Source organism: Plecotus auritus, assembly GCF_963455305.1.
Source record: "Plecotus auritus genome assembly, chromosome: 7".
NCBI classification, from domain to species: Eukaryota; Metazoa; Chordata; class Mammalia; order Chiroptera; family Vespertilionidae; genus Plecotus; species Plecotus auritus.
The window spans coordinates 43,023,376-43,044,109 of record NC_137774.1 but is presented as its reverse complement, the minus strand read 5'-3'; the positions used below and the strand labels follow the sequence as shown (position 1 = coordinate 43,044,109).

The 20,734-nt window shown below is 45.8% G+C and overlaps 1 protein-coding gene across 19 annotated transcripts in view; it reads left to right on the top strand.

Annotated features, from left to right (window-relative positions):
- The first annotated feature begins 994 nt into the window (after window positions 1-994).
- The window catches only part of MINK1 (misshapen like kinase 1), a 64,105-nt gene continuing 44,365 nt past the window's right edge, over window positions 995-20,734 (top strand). For 14 of the 19 annotated variants that reach the window (XM_080681674.1, XM_080681676.1, XM_080681687.1 and 11 more), the window contains exon 1: window positions 1,079-1,266. In XM_080681674.1, the coding sequence (XP_080537800.1) occupies window positions 1,210-1,266 (57 nt within the window). In that variant the 5' untranslated portion in view covers window positions 1,079-1,209. Of the gene's footprint in view, window positions 1,267-20,734 lie in introns of all 19 variants that reach the window. The other 5 variants (XM_080681677.1, XM_080681671.1, XM_080681686.1 and 2 more) reach the window with 2 other exon arrangements.

Genomic DNA, 20,734 nt, shown 5'->3' with positions numbered 1-20,734 from the left:
TGGAGGATCAGCCTTCTCCCTCAACATCACAGTGAAAGAAATGTCCAGAGAAACAAAGCGACTTGCTCAAGATCACACAGCATGTCAATGGCAGAACATGACTCCTTGTTCATTACATGGAATTAACCCGGCCTCCAGTGAGGCTAGCAGCTGGGGGTGCTCTGCCAGCATGACTGGACCTAAGGTGACCCGAGCAAGATTTGAAGGGGTTGGACAGATTCTTCCTCCTCCCCTCTGCCTCTCCCTGCCACGCTTTCCCCTACACGTGGCTCCAGCGATCAGTCAAGGCATAATTGTTCAAACAGTTCCTTTGTGCAGAACAAGAGGTTCAGAAATTACGGTCTGCGGCAAGAGTACCTATCTTGAGATCTGAGATCCCCTCCTCCACAACCCTCTCCAGCTAAGGAAGGGGATAAAGGGCATTCCTGAGGCACCTAGTCCCACCCACTGTACTCCCCAACTCCCTTGTGGTTTCTCCAGTCAAGTTCTCACTGAGAGGCCCCTCCCTCAGCGGCTCCACTGTTGCCATAGCAATTAGGTGGGTGGACAGCCCATCCTACCTAGAGGCCACCCAACCCTCGCGTGGGGAGTTACCATAACAACCCCCTTAGTAATGAGGGGGTTGTGTCCTTCCCCCTTCTTCTGCAAAAGGAGAGGTGGGTGGCTTGATTGGCAGCTGAGCACACGAAAGAGGAGGGGAAGGAAAAGGGGAAGGAAAGGCGTCAACGGAGAGCTAAGAAGAAAATGGGGGAGAGAAAGGGCAAAAAAATAGGGGAAGGGAAGCAAACACGTGTGCGCACGCGCGGCAGCTGGTGGTGCGCGGCCGCCTCGGCCACCGCCCACTTCTTTCACGCCCGGCTCGCGCGGTCGCTCGGTCCTCACGCGCGCCTTTCTATACCTCCTCTGCGCTTGCGCGCAGGTGCCGGCGCCTAGGGGGAGGGGGACCCGGCGCGCTCGCGTCACGTTCTCTCGTCCACCCTCCCGGCGCGCCGCCACTCCGCGCCTGCGCAGCAGAGTCGGCAGGCTCGGGTTGCAGGCTCCCGGACGAAGACTCCTGTCAGCCCGTGGGTCGGTCCTCCCGCCGGCCCTCCCCTTCCCTGGTGGTGTCCGCCCCCAGGATCCCCCGATGGGGGAGAAGTGGCGACGGCGGCAGTGGAATAGCCGAGCAGGAGCGTGAGCGGCTCCGGGGCCCCATTCGCCGCGGAGGCCATGGGCGACCCAGCCCCCGCCCGCAGCCTGGACGACATCGACCTGTCCGCCCTGCGGGTGAGCGCGCCGTCCCCCAGCTTCGCCCGGGTTCCTGTCCCCGCCGCAGGGGAGCGGGTTGGCTGCTCGCCTCACGTGCTCCCCGGAGGCCCTCTCCGGCAGCGCGCCCGGTCCCCCTCGGCGACCCCCGCTCCTTTCCTGGGCGCCCACCGGGGCTGGGCCCCCGCCCTCTGCTCTTCTCTCTCCACTTGCTGCAGATTCTGGGGAGCCACCAGTTCGGTCCCCACCCTGTGGGGCCCCGCCCCCACACTTCCCTGCCACCTCTACCTTTGCTAAGGTTCCGGGCTCTCTTCCTTCAAGGTGTTCGATGGTCACCCTCTAGTAACTAGAGTCTAGTTCCTCTAAACTTAAGCTCCATCACCTGCAGAATCTTTATTATGGTGCCCCTCCCTAGCTGCCACCCCCCCCCCCCCGAGCCTCTTTCAATCCTTGCCCTTACTTAGGGCAAGGATTTCCTCCCCCTCCTTTTTCTGGGTTTCTCCAATGTTGACTTTGCAACTGTCTTGACAAGCCTCCCTCTCATCACCCTTTATCCTCCTCGGCCACCCCTGAATTGCATCTCTCTCTGGTCGGAATATCAGCCTCCCAACTCCACCCCACACCGCCTACCGTCGTCCTCATCCCTCCGTTCAGCTCTCCCTAGCCTAGCCCTTCTCTGGTGTTTCGAGTGCAGCAGTCTAGAACCAGGCATTTCCGGTCTCAGGGTCCCTGAATATTACATTACCAACTCTGCAGCAGTGTGGGGCTGGGAGGAAAGACAAGTGCATTGGTGGAGGAGGGACGCATTTATTCTCTTCAGAAACTCTAGCATGGGTTGGGAAGAGGATGTTTATGTATGTACACACACAAAACACATGCTGTATGTTATGTGGAAAACCTGCTTGAGGGATGGGGGGGTAATGAAGACCTCTCAAGGGAGGGGCTAATTTGAAAAAGGATGAGAAGAAACTACCGCAGCAGGAATTTCTTGGAAATACCTATTTATTGTTCCGCCTGGGGCGCTTGCATGCCCTCATATGGGAGCTTTCAGGAGCACTTGTGTGCTTTTCTTTCTTCAACAAGGAGCTCTGACTTAAGGGGCAATTTAGTGATTTCAAGGTGAACACTTTAGATTATCACCCAGGTGGTGTTTTTGTCCTGTGTCCTTCGAGCTTTTCATCAGGCCAAGATGTGGGGAGAGTAGGATTTCCCGTCTCTGGGTTAGCTTCTCTGGAGGCCGTTTACATTGTCTTCTGGCTTAGGAGTTCGCCAGGGAACACAGCCAGTATCAGAAAAAAGGCGGTCAGCCACACAGGTGCCCCGGATATGACTGGAGGGGAGAGGGGAATTGAAGAGAACAGAGTCATGTTGTTAATTTGTTAATTGGGTTTCTCTAGGTGACATAGATTTTCTTGCCATTCAGGTCATAATTTGTTTGGTGCAATGTTGGGCTAGGAGACCTGACTTGCTGGAGATAAGGTGATAAGTTGCTGAGGAGGGAGAGACTAAGCATCGAATTTCTGTGTGTGTATTGGTGGGGAAAGTGTCTGAAGGCTTTAGCAGGGAGATTTTTTTTAAAATATATATTTTATTGATTTTTTACAGAGAGGAAGGGAGAGAGATAGAGAGTTAGAAACATCGATGAGAGAGAAACATTGATCAGCTGCCTCCTGCACACCTCCTACTGGGGATGTGCCCGAAACTAAGGTACATGCCCTTGACTGGAATCGAACCTGGGACCTTTCAGTTTGCAGGCCGATGCTCTATCCACTAAGCCAAACCAGTTAGGGCAGCAGGGAGATTTTTAAGGTCAGTTTAAACTTTGATTCTCAAGTTAAGCCAGTTAGGATATAAGATGATAATTCAGGCTCCCCTTGATTTGCTCCTCTATGAGTCGAGTCCCCACTTTCCCTTCTTCCCTTCCCACTTTAGTTGTTAATTAACTCTGGCTACAGGTTCTGTGGCTGTGGTGACTAAATTACAATAAAAAAGGGGTGAGTTCAAACCATGACCTTTGATTTAAACCTTGTGGGACTCTGCTTGGGCTTCTGTTTTCTTTAGCCTCCTCTGCTAGTTTGGCCTGGATCCTCAGCCTGGGATTTCCAGCAATTCTGCAAACACCCTTTGACCTTGAATGTGGTATTTCCTTTCTGGACTTTTCTGCTGGAAGCAATGTTTGCCTCCTTCCTCAGTTGCCTCCTGCCTTATTCTCCTCTCTCCTTCCAGAGAGGCCGCTGATCTGCTCCCAAGTGCTCTGTCTTTCCTGCCTCAGGCTTCTTAATAAAGCACCCCCTCCCCCCACTACCACCCTGGTACGCCAGGGGTTGAGAGGGAGCTGTGCTTTCTTTGAAATGGGGCTCGAAAGGGCCTGCTTCCTCCTTGATGCTGACCTTTTCTCAATGCCTGTCCCCTCTACTCCACCTCAGAGAGCTGCTGTGGCACTGTGGAGCAACTAGCTCAGTCATCTCTTGCTCTGTTCCTGTCTATTTTCCAGTGAGAAATTGGTAACCTAGAGCCGTGGTCAGCAAACTGTGGCTTGAGAGCCACATGCGGCTCTTTGGCCCCTTGAGTGTGGCTCTTCCACAAAATACCACGGCCTGGGCGAGTCTATTTTGAAGAAGTGGCGTTAGAAGAAGTTTAAGTTTAAAAAATTTGGCTCTCGAAAGAAATTTCAATCCTTGTACTGTTGATATTTGTCTCTGTTGACTAATGGGTTTGCCGACCACTGCCCTAGGATTTGGCTCAGTGGATAGAGGGTCGGCCTGTGGACTGAAGGATCCCAGGTTCCATTCTGGTCAAGGGCACATGCCTGGGTTTCGGGCTCGATCCCTACTGGGGGCGTGCAGGAGGCAGCTGATGAATGATTCTCTCTCACCATTGATTTTTCTATCTCTCTCACCCTCTCCCTTCCTCTCTGAAATTAATAAAAATACTTAAAAAAAAAAAAAGATGTTTTCCTTTACATCATCTTGTGTTGGGGGCCTAGGGAGGGGGGATGGGAGAGGAACATATTCAGCATTTAGTAGCTGGTCTTAAAGAGGACAAATTGTCATTCTCCTCTTGTTTCAAGATAAGGCTTGATTTTTAGCTGGTGATGAGAGTAATAGTCTGATATTAGGGAAGACTGAATTGCACTAATCTCTTAGTCATGTGTGGGGAAGCCAGGTGGACCTGCCACTTTGTGATCACAGGCACCCTTGACCTCTTTGAGGCTCCATTTCTCACCATCAGCACAGTAGAATGGGGTTGTACTCCTAAGTTCAAGTCCTGGCTTTTTCACTGAAACCTTGGCCTTGCTCCTCCTTCCCTTACTTGCTACAGATTCTGCAAAGAGCCTTAACCTCTCTAAGGCTCTGTTTCCTCATTTGTATAGGAGAGGATAGTATACCAGTACTGAACTCAGTTGCTGAGGGTTAATGAAATACTGTATGCTAACTACTTAGTCCAATTTCTGGCACATAGTGAATATATACTAGCTTTTATTGTTGTTAATTGTTATCAAGTGGCAATCAGAGAAGCCTTCTAGGGCAACTGTATCTAAAATAGCACTCCCTCCCCTGCTTAATATTTATATAAAATTTTATGTAACATTTCCTTAGTCTGCTTTATTTTTACTTCATACTATATATCACCAGTTGACATATATATTTTCATCAACCCTGACTGAAATGTAAGTACTGTGAAAGCTAGGATTGTGACTGTTGTTCATTTTTGCATCCCGAGCACCTATAACAGTGTTTTGCGCATAAAGGGGGCTCAAAAGGTTGTTGAATAAATGCATGTTATAATAAGTGAAAGCTCTTAGCACAATGCTTAGAGAAAGCATTCAACAAATGTCATGCTTATTAGGCTTCCTCCTGCCACTCGTTTATATGCGCACAATCAAGAATATATCTTTTCTGAGTTTTTTTGAAATCAGACCTTGTCTGGTGGTAAAGAGGGTTCTGGAAACTTCTATCTGAGCAATGCTCGTGAAGTAAAGTTAGGATCATTCAAGAGAAAATTTGGGCCTCTTGTTTCAAACCTTTTTTGTGTCCAAGCTTGGTTATATTCCAGAAGAGTCTTCTGACTTGGAACTCTTGGCTTCTCACAGAGGGCAAGTATCAGTGGAAGTGGATGGGACAAGGAGGGAGCAGACCCCAGGCTGGCCCCTTTCCTTTGTATTGCTCCTTTTGGTTGACCTACTTCATAAATCAAACAGCTTCTCCTTACTGTCCAACCAGCTGGAAGTTTTAGACTGCAGTGTTCCTTGAAACTATGGAGCTAAGTACAGTGTTGCTGTATTGAAATAATATCATGGAGCGCAGTCAAGAGACTTGTTGCTAGGTAGTAGTGCTGACAGAGATGTTCTTTTCCAATGATTTTGTGTTGTTGTGTCTGTTCTTTGGAGAATATCTTCCCCCTCCTTGTCTCTTCATGAGACTGTAGAGCCAGCACCACTTGGAAAGCTGGCAGTTCTGGGCATGCATTTCTAGGCTGCTGAGCAACGTGGGACTGCTACTGTGTTCTGATGTGCTAGCTGTCCAAATGTTGATGACAGATGCCTCAGGCAGGGGAATGGGAAGACTGACCTATTGCAGAAGAAATGGTGTTAAATAGTGACTTTTTTCTTAGAGAACTGTAAATGGGGAGTGGGGCTGTTTGGGGAGCTCGTGGCATTTGGAATGAAGTGAAATACTGTTTGGCAAAATGAGGGAAGGAAGATTGCAGAGAGTTTTGCTGGAACTAGATGTTCAGCCATTCCCCCAAATGAAGGCAGAGACACCCCCACCCTTGATGCTGTGGGATAGGACAGATTGCCATAGTCCTTAGTGATACATGGAGGGGAAGGTCTTTGCAAAAGTGAGGTTTTAACAGTTAAGATAGTAGTAGGAGGGTTAGCAAGAGAGCCAGCGGATCCACTCTCTCAAGCTTGCCCCAGGAGCTCAGTTGACACTATGCTGTGTGGAATCCTGATTTCAGACTTAGCCTCCTCCATTCCTTGCAGCTTTGAACTGTGTGCCTAACACAGGGTAACCAGTGCTCGCTTTGGCAGTGTATATACTAAAATTGGAATGATACAGAGAAGGTTAGCGTGGCCCCTATGCAAGGATGACTCACAAATTCACGAAGCGTTCCATATTTTTAAAAAGAAAAAGACAGGATAACTCACACAGCTTGGATAGGTAGAGTGTCCTCAGTTGTCATTTTGGGGACAAGATGGTTGAAAGTGTGTAACCGCTCATTACAAGCTTGCACCTTTCGCATAGGTCTATAAATAAGGAATGTGGTAACCTCTCAACCCAGAAATATAAAACAGTTCTGGGACTGAGGAGCATCTCCAGAAGCCATCTGAGAGTCTGTCTGACTAATCATTCTGTCTCCAAAGTTGTGCCAGAGAAAGTTAATAATATCCTTTCTTGCATCAGTCAGTCACCAATCATTGTCAGTCTGCTGTATTGAGAATCAGGCTCTCGGTACTATGGGAAGGATGTAATATTGTACTCAGTACTGTAGAAAGCTATTTATTTAATCAGAGCTCTGGGAGCATCCACTTAAGAAATGCCTTTGTGTCCTGGCCAGGTAGCTCAGTTGGTTAGAGCATCAACCCAATATGCCAAGGTTTTGGGTTTGATCCACGATTGAGGAACATATAAGAATCAACCAATGAATGCATGGGTAGGTGGAACAACAGTTTGATGTTTTTTTCTCTCTCTCCTTCCCTTCCTCTCCCTCTCTAAAAAAAAAAAAATCAGTAAATAAAAATTTAAAAAGAAATGCCTTTGCAAGTTCAGGCTCCCCTTTTCTGATCTGTTATTGCTTTCCTCAATGCCTAAGAACCTTGGAGGAATTTCTTGTTAAATTTGTTTTCCATGAATTATACTCATTTTCTCTTATCCTCAGTCATCTTGAAATCCAGTCTTTTCCCTCCCTCAACAAACACTTTATACCCTCCAACTCCCTCAATCTTTTCTTTCCTAGGTTTAAGAAATAGAACAAAAATAATCAGGTTAATAAGTCAACTCTCAAAGCACTTCTTGAATGCCCACAGAATACAGAAAGACACAAAAACATCACTTGGTAGAAGAATTGGACCCCTGTCCACAGCCAACATTCATTGTCTCCTCTCTCCTGTTCTTCCTGCCATTCTTTTCCCAACCAACCAGTCCTTGACTTGAATCTGGGATTTTCCTATCTACAGGAAGCTCCTCCAGAGAGTAATTGGAAAGATACTTGAGGTGCTTTATAAGGGTAGGGAATGGTAGAGGAAGGAGAGAAGAAAGGGATGGAATTGTGGTGACTCAAGGAGCCTCTGGAGATTTTGTCTAGTGGCCAGATAGCCTGAGGATGTACTTGCTAACTGTGGGAAGGATTTCCTATCATGTCTGAGGAAAGATCTAAAACTAGGCATAGAGGATACAGTGACAAAACAATCATTGGTTTTCCTACAGTGTAGGTAGTAGGAGAGATATTAATAAAATAATCAGTGAATGAGCCCTGCCTGGTGTGGCTCAGTTGGTTGAGTGTTGTCCCATTCACTGATATCTCTGATTTGATTCCTGGTCAGGGCACTGCCCCGGTTGCAGGCTCGATCCCCAGTAGGGGGCATGCAGGAGGCAGCAGATCTATGTTTCTCTCTTTAATTGATGTTTCTTTCTCTCTCCCTCTTCATTCCTCTCTCTTTAAAATCAATAAAAACATATATGCCTGATATGCCGATTGGTGGGCTGTTTGGTCAACTGCTCAACCAGTCGCTATGACACACACTGACCACCAGGGGGCAGATGCTCCTACTGGTAGATTAGCTTGCTGCTGGAGTCTGGCCGATGGGGACTGGGCGAGATGGGCCTGACATGCCCTGGAGCCCTCCTGTGGTCCCTCCCCAGACGGCCAGCTCCCATCTGCCCCGATTGGGACTGGGCAAGACGGCCCCAATCGGCCCTGATTGCTGGCCAGGCAGAGGGACCTCACCTGTGCACGAATTCTTGCATCGGGCCTCTAGTTAAAAAAATATTCATATATAATACATATACATACAATTGCAAATGATGGTAAAGACTGTAGGAGAAAACTTTGGTATGACATGAAAACGTATAATAAGAATTGTCCTTACTTTTTACATGGCAGAAATATTTGGTTGGTTAGATTGAGAGAGAAGTAAATCACATATAAGAAGACCAAGCTGGTATTGCCATAGAAGGAGTAGATAGAAGTGAACCAGCAGGTGGAATTTGGTGATGACCAGAAATGGGAGAGCCTGGAATGGGGCTGTTCTTAGGGTGGAATATTTGGTCAAAAATCAAGGGCTTGGGGCCTGAGGATGGAGTGGAATTTTCTTCTTCTTTTAAATGCTTTTTATTTATTTTTATTTATTTCAGAGAGGGAGAGAGAGACAGAAACATCAATGATGAGAGAGAATCATTGATTGGCCACCTCCTGCACACCCCCTATTGGGGACCAAGCCCGCAACCGGGGCATGTGCCCTTGACCGGAATTGAACCCGCGACCCTTCAGTCCGTAGGCCAACGCTCTATCCACTGAGCCAAACCAGCCAGGAATGGGGTGGAATTTTCAAAAGGATTTCTTCTGAGCCTTACTATGGCGGGGGGGGGGGGGGGGGAGTTTATTTGTTTCAAAGGGTAAGGGCATATGACTCATATGACCCTCATTTTTTTTTTTAATATATTTTATTGATTTTTTTTTACAGAGAGGAAGGGAGAGGGATAGAGAGTTAGAAACATCGATGAGAGAGAAACATCGATCAGCTGCCTCCTGCACACCCCCCACTGGGGATGTGCCCACAACCAAGGTACATGCCCTTGACCGGAATCGAACCTGGGACCCTTTAATCCACAGGCCGACGCTCTATCCACTGAGCCAAACCAGTTAGGGCTGACCCTCATTTTTATTTAGTATGGGGAGAAACTCTGAGTCTGGGGTGTGTGGACTCACATGGTGCTTTGCAGAGGGTGGATGAAGGAATGTGCTTGTTGCCTAGAGAGGGCCTATGAGGGAGAAGGGCATATTAGTAGATGTTTTATTTTTTTAAAAGAAAAATTGTATATATTTAGGGTATACAACATGATGTGTTTTTGTTTTGTTTTTGTTAATCCTCACCTGAGAATATTTTTACCATTGATTTTTGAAGAGAGTTGAAGGGATGGTGGGAGGGAGAGAGAAATATTGATGTGAGAGAAACACATTGATTGGTTGCACACACCCTCACCATGGCTGAGGATTGAACCTGCAACCCAGGTACGTACCTTTGACCCAGGAATCAAACCTGTGACCCTTCGGTGTGTGGGCTGATGCTCTAACCATTGAGCACACCAGCCAGGGCTGCAACATGATATTTTGATATACATAGTGAAATGGTTGCTACAGTCAAGCTAATTAACATAGTCATCTCCTCATGTAGTATGTGTATTACTGTGTATTACTAAATGTCATTAACCTAAGTGGTAGCTAGGATTGGAAGGTTGGTAAGTCTCACAGAAATAAGTACAAGTAGGCCTGGTTGTTGTGGTCTGTGGGAAGTGGGATTCTTCCTGACATTAGATGTATATAAATAGATGATACTTTTCAGTTTACATTGTGTACAAGTAAAGGGTGAGTGGGGTGTGAAAGGGGAGTGTTCCTGATTTTGCATGCTTGAAATGAAATGGGTGAGAAGCCGTACTCCAGGAGCAGCTTCAGTATCTGGGGTGGCAGAGTAGAAGACAGTGGGATAAACTGAGAAATGTTTGATGGCACAGCCTGTGGGAGGAGCCTTAGTGGCTGGAGAGAGATGAATGGAGGAAATGGACTCTCTGCCTAAGAAAAATGGTGATGGCCGAAACCGGTTTGGCTCAGTGGATAGAGCGTCGGCCTGCAGACTGAAGGGTCCTGGGTTTGATTCCGGTTAAGGGCATGTACCTTGGTTGCGGGCACATTCCCAGTGGGAGGTGTGCAGGAGGCAGCTGATCGATGTTTCTCTCTCATCATTGTTTCTAGCTCTCTATCCCTCTCCCTTCCTCTCTGTAAAATATCAATAAAATATATATATATATATATATTTTTTTTTAAAAAAAGAAAAATGGTGGTGGTTGGTAAGGGAGGAGGCAGAAAACCTTTGACAGAGGAGGTAGTTAGGACCTCAGACTCATCTAGGAAGTGCATGTCCCCACAGCAAGAGAATCTTACAAGGTCGAAGGTGACTTGGAGAGCTTCTGTAATCACAACCAGGAACCCCCTCCACTCTGAGTCTGACTGAGTCAGTGCATGTGGCAGGGAATGCACCTCTGCCTTGCCTTTAGGAAGAGAAGGTCTTCTTAAAGAAGGCCTGCCATTAGCTGGTCTTCTGAAGAATTGGGAAATTCCTCACAACCTCTTCTTTTACCAGGAACCATTTGAGGCTGTGACCTGAAGGGCTTGCAGTGCTGAGCTGCTCCCGGAACCACAGGTTTGGAGGAGTTTTCTATGTACAGCGGTGCTTGCAGGGACAGATTGAGGATTAGGAGGGGCTGAGTGAATAAAATTTCACCTCCATCAAGAGTTACCTCAACTGCTTTTTCCACAAAGACTCTCCTGACTATGCTAGTCCTCACTGTTTGTGTTCTCCATCTTCTCACAGACCTTACAATTTAGCATTTGGTTATATATTACCTCATATTGAATAATATTTTATGGGTGTTTTTTTTCCCTGTCACTTCCTTACGTATAGAGACTAAGATCTGTATTTTCCATTGAGTTCTCACAGTGCTTACAAAAATGCTGAGCACATAGTAGGGGTTCAGTAATTACTTGCTTGGTAAGAGATATGGATTTAAACATTCCTGTGACTTGCCGAAACCGGTTTGGCTCAGTGGATAGAGCGTCGGCCTGCGGACTGAAGGGTCCCGGGTTCGATTCCGATCAAGGGCATGTACCTTGGTTGCGGGCACATCCCCAGTGGGAGGTGTGCAGGAGGCAGCTGATCAATGTTTCTCTCTCATCGATGTTTCTAGCTCTCTATCCCTCTCCCTTCCTCTCTCTGTAAAATATCAATAAAATATATTTTAAAAAATATAAACATTCCTGTGACTTGTCCTTTCCCCCTAGATTCAGTCTACAAGCACCAAAGCGTGCCTTATATGTGCTTGGCACTGCAACAGAAAACAATACAGGTTATTCAGTGCATTGCCTTCCAGGGGGTGTTTAGAAATGAGAGGGGGGAGGTTTAATTGTCACATGTCTTGGAAGCACTAACAGTATTTAATATTTGGGGATCAGAGATGTTAACCACCCTACAATGTCTAGACAGCACATTGAAAAATTGTGGGGTTTTTTTCCACCTAAATTTCCATTAGTGCCTCTTGTGAACTTGTTATGAACGAGGGAAAGGTTAGGTGGAGTACTAGACAGCTTTCTTTCATGAAATTGGAAAGTAGTTCCTAAGTGAGCTTTTACTTCTTTTGGGGTGGGGAGAGGAATGTAGGCTTTGCATGGCATAGATCTCTTCTAACAGCTTTTGTCTGTGAGCACACCTCAGGAGGTAAAATGGGCCTGCTCCAAGCCAAACTGTAAGGAAGAAGGTTTTCATGTTCTGTTTTCACCACCCACCCACTTTTTCTTTCAAGGCACATTTGTAAGAAAGTGGCTGAAGCATGTAGTTCTTGGTCTTTCATTCTAAGTGGCTCAGGAAAGAGTTTTCAAAAAAATCAAACATGGCAACCCCAAAGCCTAAGCAGTATGAGGCAGAGATAGGAGTGTGCACACACAGTGTTTGAGAAGGACAGCACCTTTGTCTCATCTTTCTGGTCACCTTGAATACAGAGGTGTCATCACTCAAATTTCAGAAAAGTAACCAGATGTAGAAGGCAACTTGCCTAGTGGATTCTTTGGAGAAAAAGACGATCGGGTGTGGGTGAGTGGCTGGGAGTAGAGCTGCTGATGGGGAGAAGTTGATGAAGCTGTCCATTCACTTCTCACTACGTATCTCCTAATCTAATTTAGGAGAGCAGAACTCGATGGGTTCTCTGAGTGGTATATTTCTGGCTGGAAGCTTTATTCAACAAACATGTATACATGTATTTTTTAGGAACTGTTCTAGGTTGTGAAAGCTTACATGTGGGTGACATCAGTTACAGGGAGTAGGTTTTTAATATCAGGTAGTATGAGTTTGGATGCTTCTCTCATGTCGGATTATGAGCCATGGAAAAGACCTAAATTCTTATGGAAAGAAGAAGGCGGTTACAGCTAAATGTGGTTTGGGGAAACCATGGGTAGCCTTTTAGGCCCCTTTAATGTTTCCTTCTGGGCCTTCAAACCTGCAGTTTGGAGCTGGGTCAGGCTCTGTATCCCTCTGTGGTGTCTACATTGCTGGACAGACCCAAAGCATGACCTAGAATTGAGTTAGATTTCTTAGACCAATTCAATGGCCTGCCTGGCCTCCTCACGTTCCTTGTCCACACTATTTACAGTTTTTTCATTGACCTTCATGGGGAAAGAGGAAAAAAGGAAGGAGAGACAGGCTTGGCTCTCAAGTCACCCAGGAAGAGAGGAAGGCAGGAGAGTCCTGTGTTGTAGAGAAGCCTGCCTCACAGGTCAAAATCCAGGCCACAGAGGCCTTGAGCTAGTAGGTTGGGGTTGACAGCTTAGGGCCCACTGTTTAGGGCTGTGTCCCTAGATCACCAGTTCTTGTGTTGGATTCCAAGGACTGAGGAAGAGTTTAAGGACTCGTAGTCTTTTTTCCTGTCTTCTATGCACAACAGGAGGAGGTTACATACATACAGTGTTTTCTTCTCCAGGGTCTGCCCAATACTGAATGGCCCTTCATGCCACAATCCCTCTCACTGCAACCTGAAGCCTACTTTTCTCTTAGATTGAGCCTAAAAATCCTTTGAGTATCTACTATGTGGGGCACTCTGTTCACAACACTGACTTAAACATCTGAATACCAGATGTGTGATTTGCAGTGTAGTATATGTAAGCAAAGGTGTATTTATGAGGTGGTGATGGTGTGTGTGAATTGAGGTTGATTATTTTCCTTGGACTGTTTTACCCAACCCTGGTGCTCAAAGTTTGAATGAAGAAATGTTCCACTCACTCACTCCTAGAAACACTGAATTTTGTAGGTGTTATCCTACAGTATGGTATTACTCACTGACTGTATATGGTTATCATCACCATCACTAATAAAAGTAAAAAGTGATTTAAGTGCCTATGTTTAAAGCAGAGCATTCATGGGCCATCTTACTTTTTTTTTTTAAAGTAATTTTATTGATTTCTTTAGAGAGAGAGACAGAAACATTGATGAGAGAGAAACATTGATCTGCTGCCTACTGCACGCCCTATCTAGGGATTGAGCCCACAACTGGGCATGTGCCCTGACTGGGAATTGAACTGTGACCTCTTGGTGCATGGGACAACACTCAATCCACTGAGCCACTCCAGCTGGGCCCATCTTACATTTTCCCCCCCAAATATATATTTTTTTATTGATTTCAGAGAGGAAGAGAGAGAGAGAGAGACAGAGAGAGAGAGACAGAGAGAGAGAGAGGAACATCAATGATGAGAGAGATTCATTGATCGGCTGCCTCCTGTACGGCCCACACTGGGGATCAAGCCTGCAACCTGGGCATGTGCCCTGACTGGGAATTGAACCCTGACCTCCTGGTTTATAGGCCAGTGCTCAACCACTGAACTACACCTGCTGGGCCCATCTTACATCTTTAAGGTGCCCGCAGTAGGTCAGGTCTCAGAGCTAGTTAGGTCTGACTTCCAATACTCTTGTGCTTAACCACTCCGCTATATTGCCCAGTCCCCACCAGAAACAAAGGGCTCCCATGTGTTTGGTCAGCCTGGGGTCCAAAGTCATTCTGTGGATGAGGTGTGTTTCACAAGTCAATGATGAATGCCCAGATACTTCTCAGATCCCCTGCCCTGTCCTCCTAAGTTCCTCAGACTGAGTAAAATTGACAGTCTCCAGAGAGCTCCTAGCTGGAGGCCTACTGACTGTAGAGGCTGTTGGAGCTTAGGCAATGTGATACTTGGAGTGAGCATGGCATTAGAAGCTGGGAGACCTGATTCCAGCTTCAGTCCCATCTGGTTTACAGGATGAGAGTGCTTTCTCTAGGATAGTTTCCTCACTAGCAAAAGAAGGGGATGAGAACAGTGGTTTTTAGTCACAGGCTGAATCAGAATCACAGGGGTACCTTTTTAACCTACATATACTCAGGCCCTGCCCTCGGAGGTGTGATTCAGTCATTCAGGGTGGGGCCAGGTGTGTGTGTTGTTCCAGGTAATCCGATGCATTTTCCTTCCAGAGCTACTGGACCAGATGAAACTTAAGGTTTTTCTAGACCCAGGAGTCCACTCCTGCCTTCTTTCCTTCCTCCCTTCCTAAAAATCTTCGAGTGCTTGCTATGTTCACAACACTGACTTAAACATCTGAATGTCCGATGCATGATTTGCAGTGTAGTATATGTAAGGAAAGGGAACTCATGGGGTGGTGATTGTGTGTGTGAAGCTGGGCAAAAACGATATTGGAGGAGGTTGGCCAGAGTTGGGTAACTGAGGATGATGTGTGAGCCGGTCTGGGAAACAGCAGCACCTGCTGTGTAAAGATCTCAGGGTGACCCTAGCCAGTTTGGGTGGATAGAGGGTCAGCCTGCAGACTGAAGAGTCCCCGGTTTAATTCCGGTTAAGAGCACATGCCTGGGTTGCAGTCTCGATTCCCAATAGGGGGCATGCAGGAGGCAGCCGATCAATGATTCTCTCTCATCATTGATGTTTCTGTCTCTCTCTTCCTCTCCCTTCCTCTCTGAAATCAATAAAAAAAAATATTTTTTTTAAAAGAATGATCTCAGGGTGGGGATAAAGTTGGGGTATGTGGCTGGGCATCTGGGAAGGACACAAGAAAAAGATCTAAAGGACTGTTTGAAGTATGAATCTCAGAATATGTGCACTCTGGAGACTGTTTCCTGAGTCTCTTAGTGCTGAGTGGAGAGCAGTCAGACTAGGTGAGGACTGACGCTGTAAGAAAGGGAATTTTTACTTGGGTTTTAAAGATAGGGAGGGGCCAGAAAGGTAGGACCTTCCCCATCATCACTCTCCCCCAAAGCCTGGCCCTTGTAGACAGGCTTTCATTCAAATCCCAGTTCTATCACTTAATGTGTGACCTATGACAAAGTCATTACTACCCCTATGCCTCATTTTCATTACTTGTCAAAGGAGGATAACAAGAACCACCCAATAGAGCTGTTGCTAGGGTTAAATACAAGTGTAGGTCTGATAAGTGCTCATTAGATAGGTGGTGGCTTCCTGATTTCTCTTATGAAAGAAAGCACCCAGAAAGGGTGTCTCCTGGGGTTCTGTTAATATTCCTCTCCTCCTGTGTTTTGTTTGGGAAAGAGAAAACCGCCCAGTCTATTGAGTTCTATCTTAATGGCTGTGGGTGGGTGAGTCACTGAGCCCCCAGGTGTGGGCATAGAATTCCTTGAGCCTGACCTCCCTTTCTCTGCCCTAGAGCCTTCTACCATCTCCTGAAAGTCTTCCAGCTTCATTGGAAGAAAGAGCAACTTTAAAATCTAATACCTGAACCTGAAACTCCTGTTTGTCCTGCCCCCTGAGTCAGGAATTTCCTGCAGTAGCTAGGCAATCACTCTGGCCCTGCTTACACTTTTGTGTCAAGGCTCTCTGGACCCACCCAGAGGAAGCACTGAGCCTGGGGGTGGGGGTGGGGGGTGGGACCTGTGCCTCACCCTTGGGAACATTCTGATGGGGATACATTGCTTTGTTCTGATGTGTAAGACAGGACATTCGCACAAAAATGCATAAAGTGCTTTGGCAAAAGGCACAGATTCCTGGGTGGGTGGCTAGGGCCTCTAGGCTCCTCACAAGGCCTTGCCTGGAGATTTAAGACTTTTCCAACCTCAGATCCTTGGGCCTTTCCTGCTACCCGACCTTTGCTAGCTTAACTCTTTATCCTTTTGGTCTTAGCTTGAATGTCACTTCCCCAGCAGGCCTTTCCTGGCTCACCTCCCCCATCATGACCTCCCTTTCATCTTTCTAATAGTGTTTTGTACTTTTTTCTTCATAGTCTATTATAGTTGGATTTGTGTAATTGTGTCATCATGTTCTTAAGGTCTGCTTCCTGTAAACCCCATTTCTATTTTCATTGCCACACTCTACTGTCTATCTAGTCGGCACTCGATATTTGAACTGGTGTCCTGGGCCCTAGAGTTGATATGAACGCAGGCAGGGAGGTTTTCTTAGGAGAAAGAGGAGAGATGGGCCTGTTTAAAAGTTGGGTGAGCATATTTGCTCCATCCTGTTGGTCAGGAAGTTCCATCTGTCTCACCTACATCCTTTGGGCTATTATTTATTGAGTTAGTCCTTGGCAGAGCAAGAGAATATCTGGTCTCCACCCTTTGGAGACTAACCCTGGTTTTCCTTTCTAAGTCTGATTCTGACAGTTCTCCATTCCCCTACTGCTGGCCCCACCCTTTATCTGCTCAGACTGCCATTCCTTCCAGGTTCTCTTTTCATAGTCCTCTTGTCTTTCATAGCATTCTTTCTCTCATGGCAGCTGGTCTCCTATCTGGAATTAGAAGCATGCAGGGGTAAGAGAAGTTACGGGTTTTCTTGGTCATAAAGCTTCCCCAGTCGTTTGCCTCGGATTTGTGGACATCTGACTCCCACAGGAGGAGGTTGGCAGTGAGGTATAATGATTTGTTTGTGCTCCAATTGAAAACCAGCAGTGAGAAGCCTTATTATTATCCAGCCCTGATTTTTGTTACCCTCTTCCGTGAGCTTGGTGTCTGCCAGCTTGAATGAGCTTGATGTCTTCCCCCCTTGCCTGCCTGCCTCCTGCTTCCATATTCTGCCCTTTCTTGCCTTCCCCTAGTGTCTGCTTCCCAGGGACTCCCCCTCCTCCCTGCCCCTTTTAGCCCTACCTCCAAGGTCATAGATCTTTTTCTCTCCCTTCTCTTTCACCTGCCCTCCTCTCAATTCTACTCTTTCATCCTATTTCTTTTCTGCTTAGTTGCCACTTCTTCACTCTAAACCCTAGTAACACCAACAGGCTTATTAGTAAATGACCTTTTTATTTTTTTTTAGCATGTGAATTTTTTTTTATTTGGGGGTAACATTGGTTAATAACATTAGATAAGTTTTATTTTTTTATTTTTTTAAATATATTTTATTGATTTTTTACAGAGAGGAAGAGAGAGGGATAGAGAGTTAGAAACATTGATGGGAGAGAAACATCAATCAGCTGCCTCTTGCACACCCCCTACTGGGGATGTGCCCGCAACCAAGGTACATGCCCTTGACCGGAATCGAACCTGGGACCTTTCAGTCCGCAGGCCGATGCTTTATCCACTGAGCCAAACCAGTTAGGGCAACATTAGATAAGTTTTAGGTGGTGTATGACATTATAACTTGATACCTGTATACACTATAGCATGCTCACCACCAAAAGTCTAGTTTCCATCTAACACCATAATATTTTATTCCCTTTTTCCATTTAACCCTCCATCCCCCCTGTAACCACCAAAGTATTGTCTATATCTCTGAGTTTGTTTTTGGTTTTTTGTTTCCTTTTTTTAATATTCCAGGTATGGGTGAAAACATACGGTTTTTGTTTTTGTTTTCTATCTAACTTATTTTGTTTAGCATAATAACCTCAAGATCCATCCATGTTGTTGCAAATGGCAATATTTTATCTTTTTTATGACTGAGTGGTATTTATTCCATTGTAGATGTATCACATCTCTATCCGTTCGTCATTGATGAACAGTTAGGTTTGACACAGTTTTTCCTTGCTCTATGGGAGGCAGTCTCTTCATAATAACTATGCAGATTTGTTGCATTTTATGGATTTAAAAATATTTACATCCATGAATTCTTGTGAGATGAGTTTGGGTAGATCAGGAAAAGAAACTCTGAGAGGTTAAATAATTTGCTGATTTGCCTAAATTACATGAAAGAATTAGATCGAGTGCCCAGGCCTTCTATCCTTGGTGAAGTATAAACACTAACCATTTTATACCATTCCATTTTTACTACACTCCTGGCTTCCTTTTTGCTAAAAAATAAATAAATAAAATCTGTTCTTACGTTTTCCTCTTAAAATTTTGAATCTTCCTGTAAATTGTACTCAGAGGTGGGATCACCTTCTGTCCTCACCAACCCATTCTCTGCCCACTTCTTTCTCCTTTTCAGAATACTTAGCTCCTTTCTCCTACAGGAAGCCTTCACTTTATCTCTTCTTGCCCTGTTGCTTCCTACAGTCTTTGGGTCCTTATTAATGTTCCTATTTGGGTTTTGCCAATTATATAGGAGTTCCCAGTTTTAAGAAAGTCCACTTTCTAATGACATCTATATACCAAATATATAAATTAGGGGGTGCTGATTTACATAACAAAAAAGGATTCCAAGCCCTGGCTAGGTAGCTCAGAGCATCATCCTGATATGCCAAGGTTGTGGGTTTGATCTCCAATCAGGGTAGATACAAGAAGTAACTAATGAATGCATAAATAAGTGGAACAACAAATCGATGGTTCTCTCTCCCTCTTTCTCTCTAAAATCAATCAATAAATTTATTTTAAAAAAAAGGATTCACATTTAGTAGCTGACTTAGTGCATTGCTTCTAAGTAAATATTCATGGATTATTTTGAAAGAATGGAGATAAATCCAAACTACTGTTAGAAACCATTGTATTAAGGAGAAGGGAAGGTTTTTCTAGATAACACCAGCCTTCTTTTATGTTTGTATTTATTCATTCAACAGAATGTGGTATTGAATGTGGCCCTGACCACCAAGAACTTAGGCTAGCAGAGAAGACAGCCAGTTAAAGTCAATCACAAAAATGTAATTGGTGCCATGAAGGGGACAGTACAGAGTCCTGTGAGAGCAGAGGATAGTCAGGGAAACTTCCTGGAGGAGGTGATGCCTCCATCGAGGTCTGGAAGAATGGGCATGGGACATTCAGGTAAGGAGGGGAGTGATGTGTAAGGAGGGAAGAGTAAATAGCATGTGCAAAGACCCTGAAGTGAGAAAGGGCATGGCAGATTAGAAGAACTGAAAGAAATCCAGTAGAGTGTAGGGCTCTTGCCCCTCAGCCTCGTCCCCAACCTAGCATGAAACAGAACGACCCCAAGATGGGAATTGGCAAAGCTCTAGATAAATTGCCCTGGGATAATCAGCTGTAAGGCAGTCAGATCTGAGCCTGAGGAAGAACCTCTTTGGCCCACAGATGCAAATGGAATCTAGTGGACAAAGCCAGGGGGTAGACTATGGGAGGCCTCCTTAGATTTGCCATCAGACGACTAAGCAAGCTTGAGTTCTAACTTCACCATCACAAACATTTAACTTCTCGGAGACTTGGTTTTATCATGTGTGAAATGGGGTAATAATTTCCACCTGGCTTCCCTATGGGTCTGAAGTGCAAATGAGATAATGGCTGTGAAGGCACCTTGTGGATTTTAAGGTGCTGGGCAGTTGGGTGATGGCAGCAGTTGGTTGTGGCCATGAGGTGATGAAATTGATTCTGCTGGTTGCAGAAAGATCAAATTGCTCTGATAGCTTTCAACATTTTGAAAGCAAAGACCTTAAAAAGTTGAGATTTATCCTACCTGGTTTGGCTCCGTGCCGTGGTCGGCAAACTGCGGCTTGCGAGCCACATGCGGCTCTTTGGCCCCTTGAGTGTGGCTCTTCCCCAAAATACCACGGCCTGGGCGAGTCTATTTTGAAGAAGTGGCGTTAGAAGAAGTTTAAGTTTAAAAAATTAGGCTCTCAAAAGAAATTTCAATCGTTGTACTGTTGATATTTGGCTCTGTTGACTAATGAGTAGTTTGCCTACCACTGGTGGATAGAGCGTCTGCCTGCGGACTGAAGGATCCCGGGTTTGATGCTGGTCAAGGGCACATGCCCAGGTTGCGGGCTCATTCACCAGTGGGCGGCCTGCTGAAAGCAACCAATCACTGGTTCTCTCTCATCATTGATGTTTCTATCTCTTTCTCCCTATCCCTTCCTATATGAAATCAATAAAAATCTATTTAAAAACAAAACAAACAAAAATGTTGAGACTTGGGAAGTAAGTATTGGAGAGAAAAAGGGAAGTACCACCTCAGCTGCCTAGAAGACTTTGCAACGTCTGCCAAGTCTGGGCAGGGGATGGCCAGAATGACCTCAACAGTCTTCAGACCTGAGAGCAGGGGTTGTTCTTGTAGGCCTCCAATTCTTAATTTTCCCTTAGAAGGCTCTGGAGGCAGGCGAAACTTCAGAAACAAGCTGTCTATCTTTTAGGGTTTTGGGTTTATTTTTAAATTTCTGACTGTAATGGTATTTATATTTTCTTTTTTCCTTTCCCCACTTCTCCAGCTCAGCATCAGGAAGGGACCATCTGTCTCCTGCCTTGCCTGTGGCCATTTTAGAACCAGCACATGGCTGCTCGAATTCTGGTCCATCTTCCATTTCCCTCCCTCCCCCTCTGCCTGACTTTCTCTCCTCTGCACTCTCCATCTAGCTCCCTCCATGTATCAG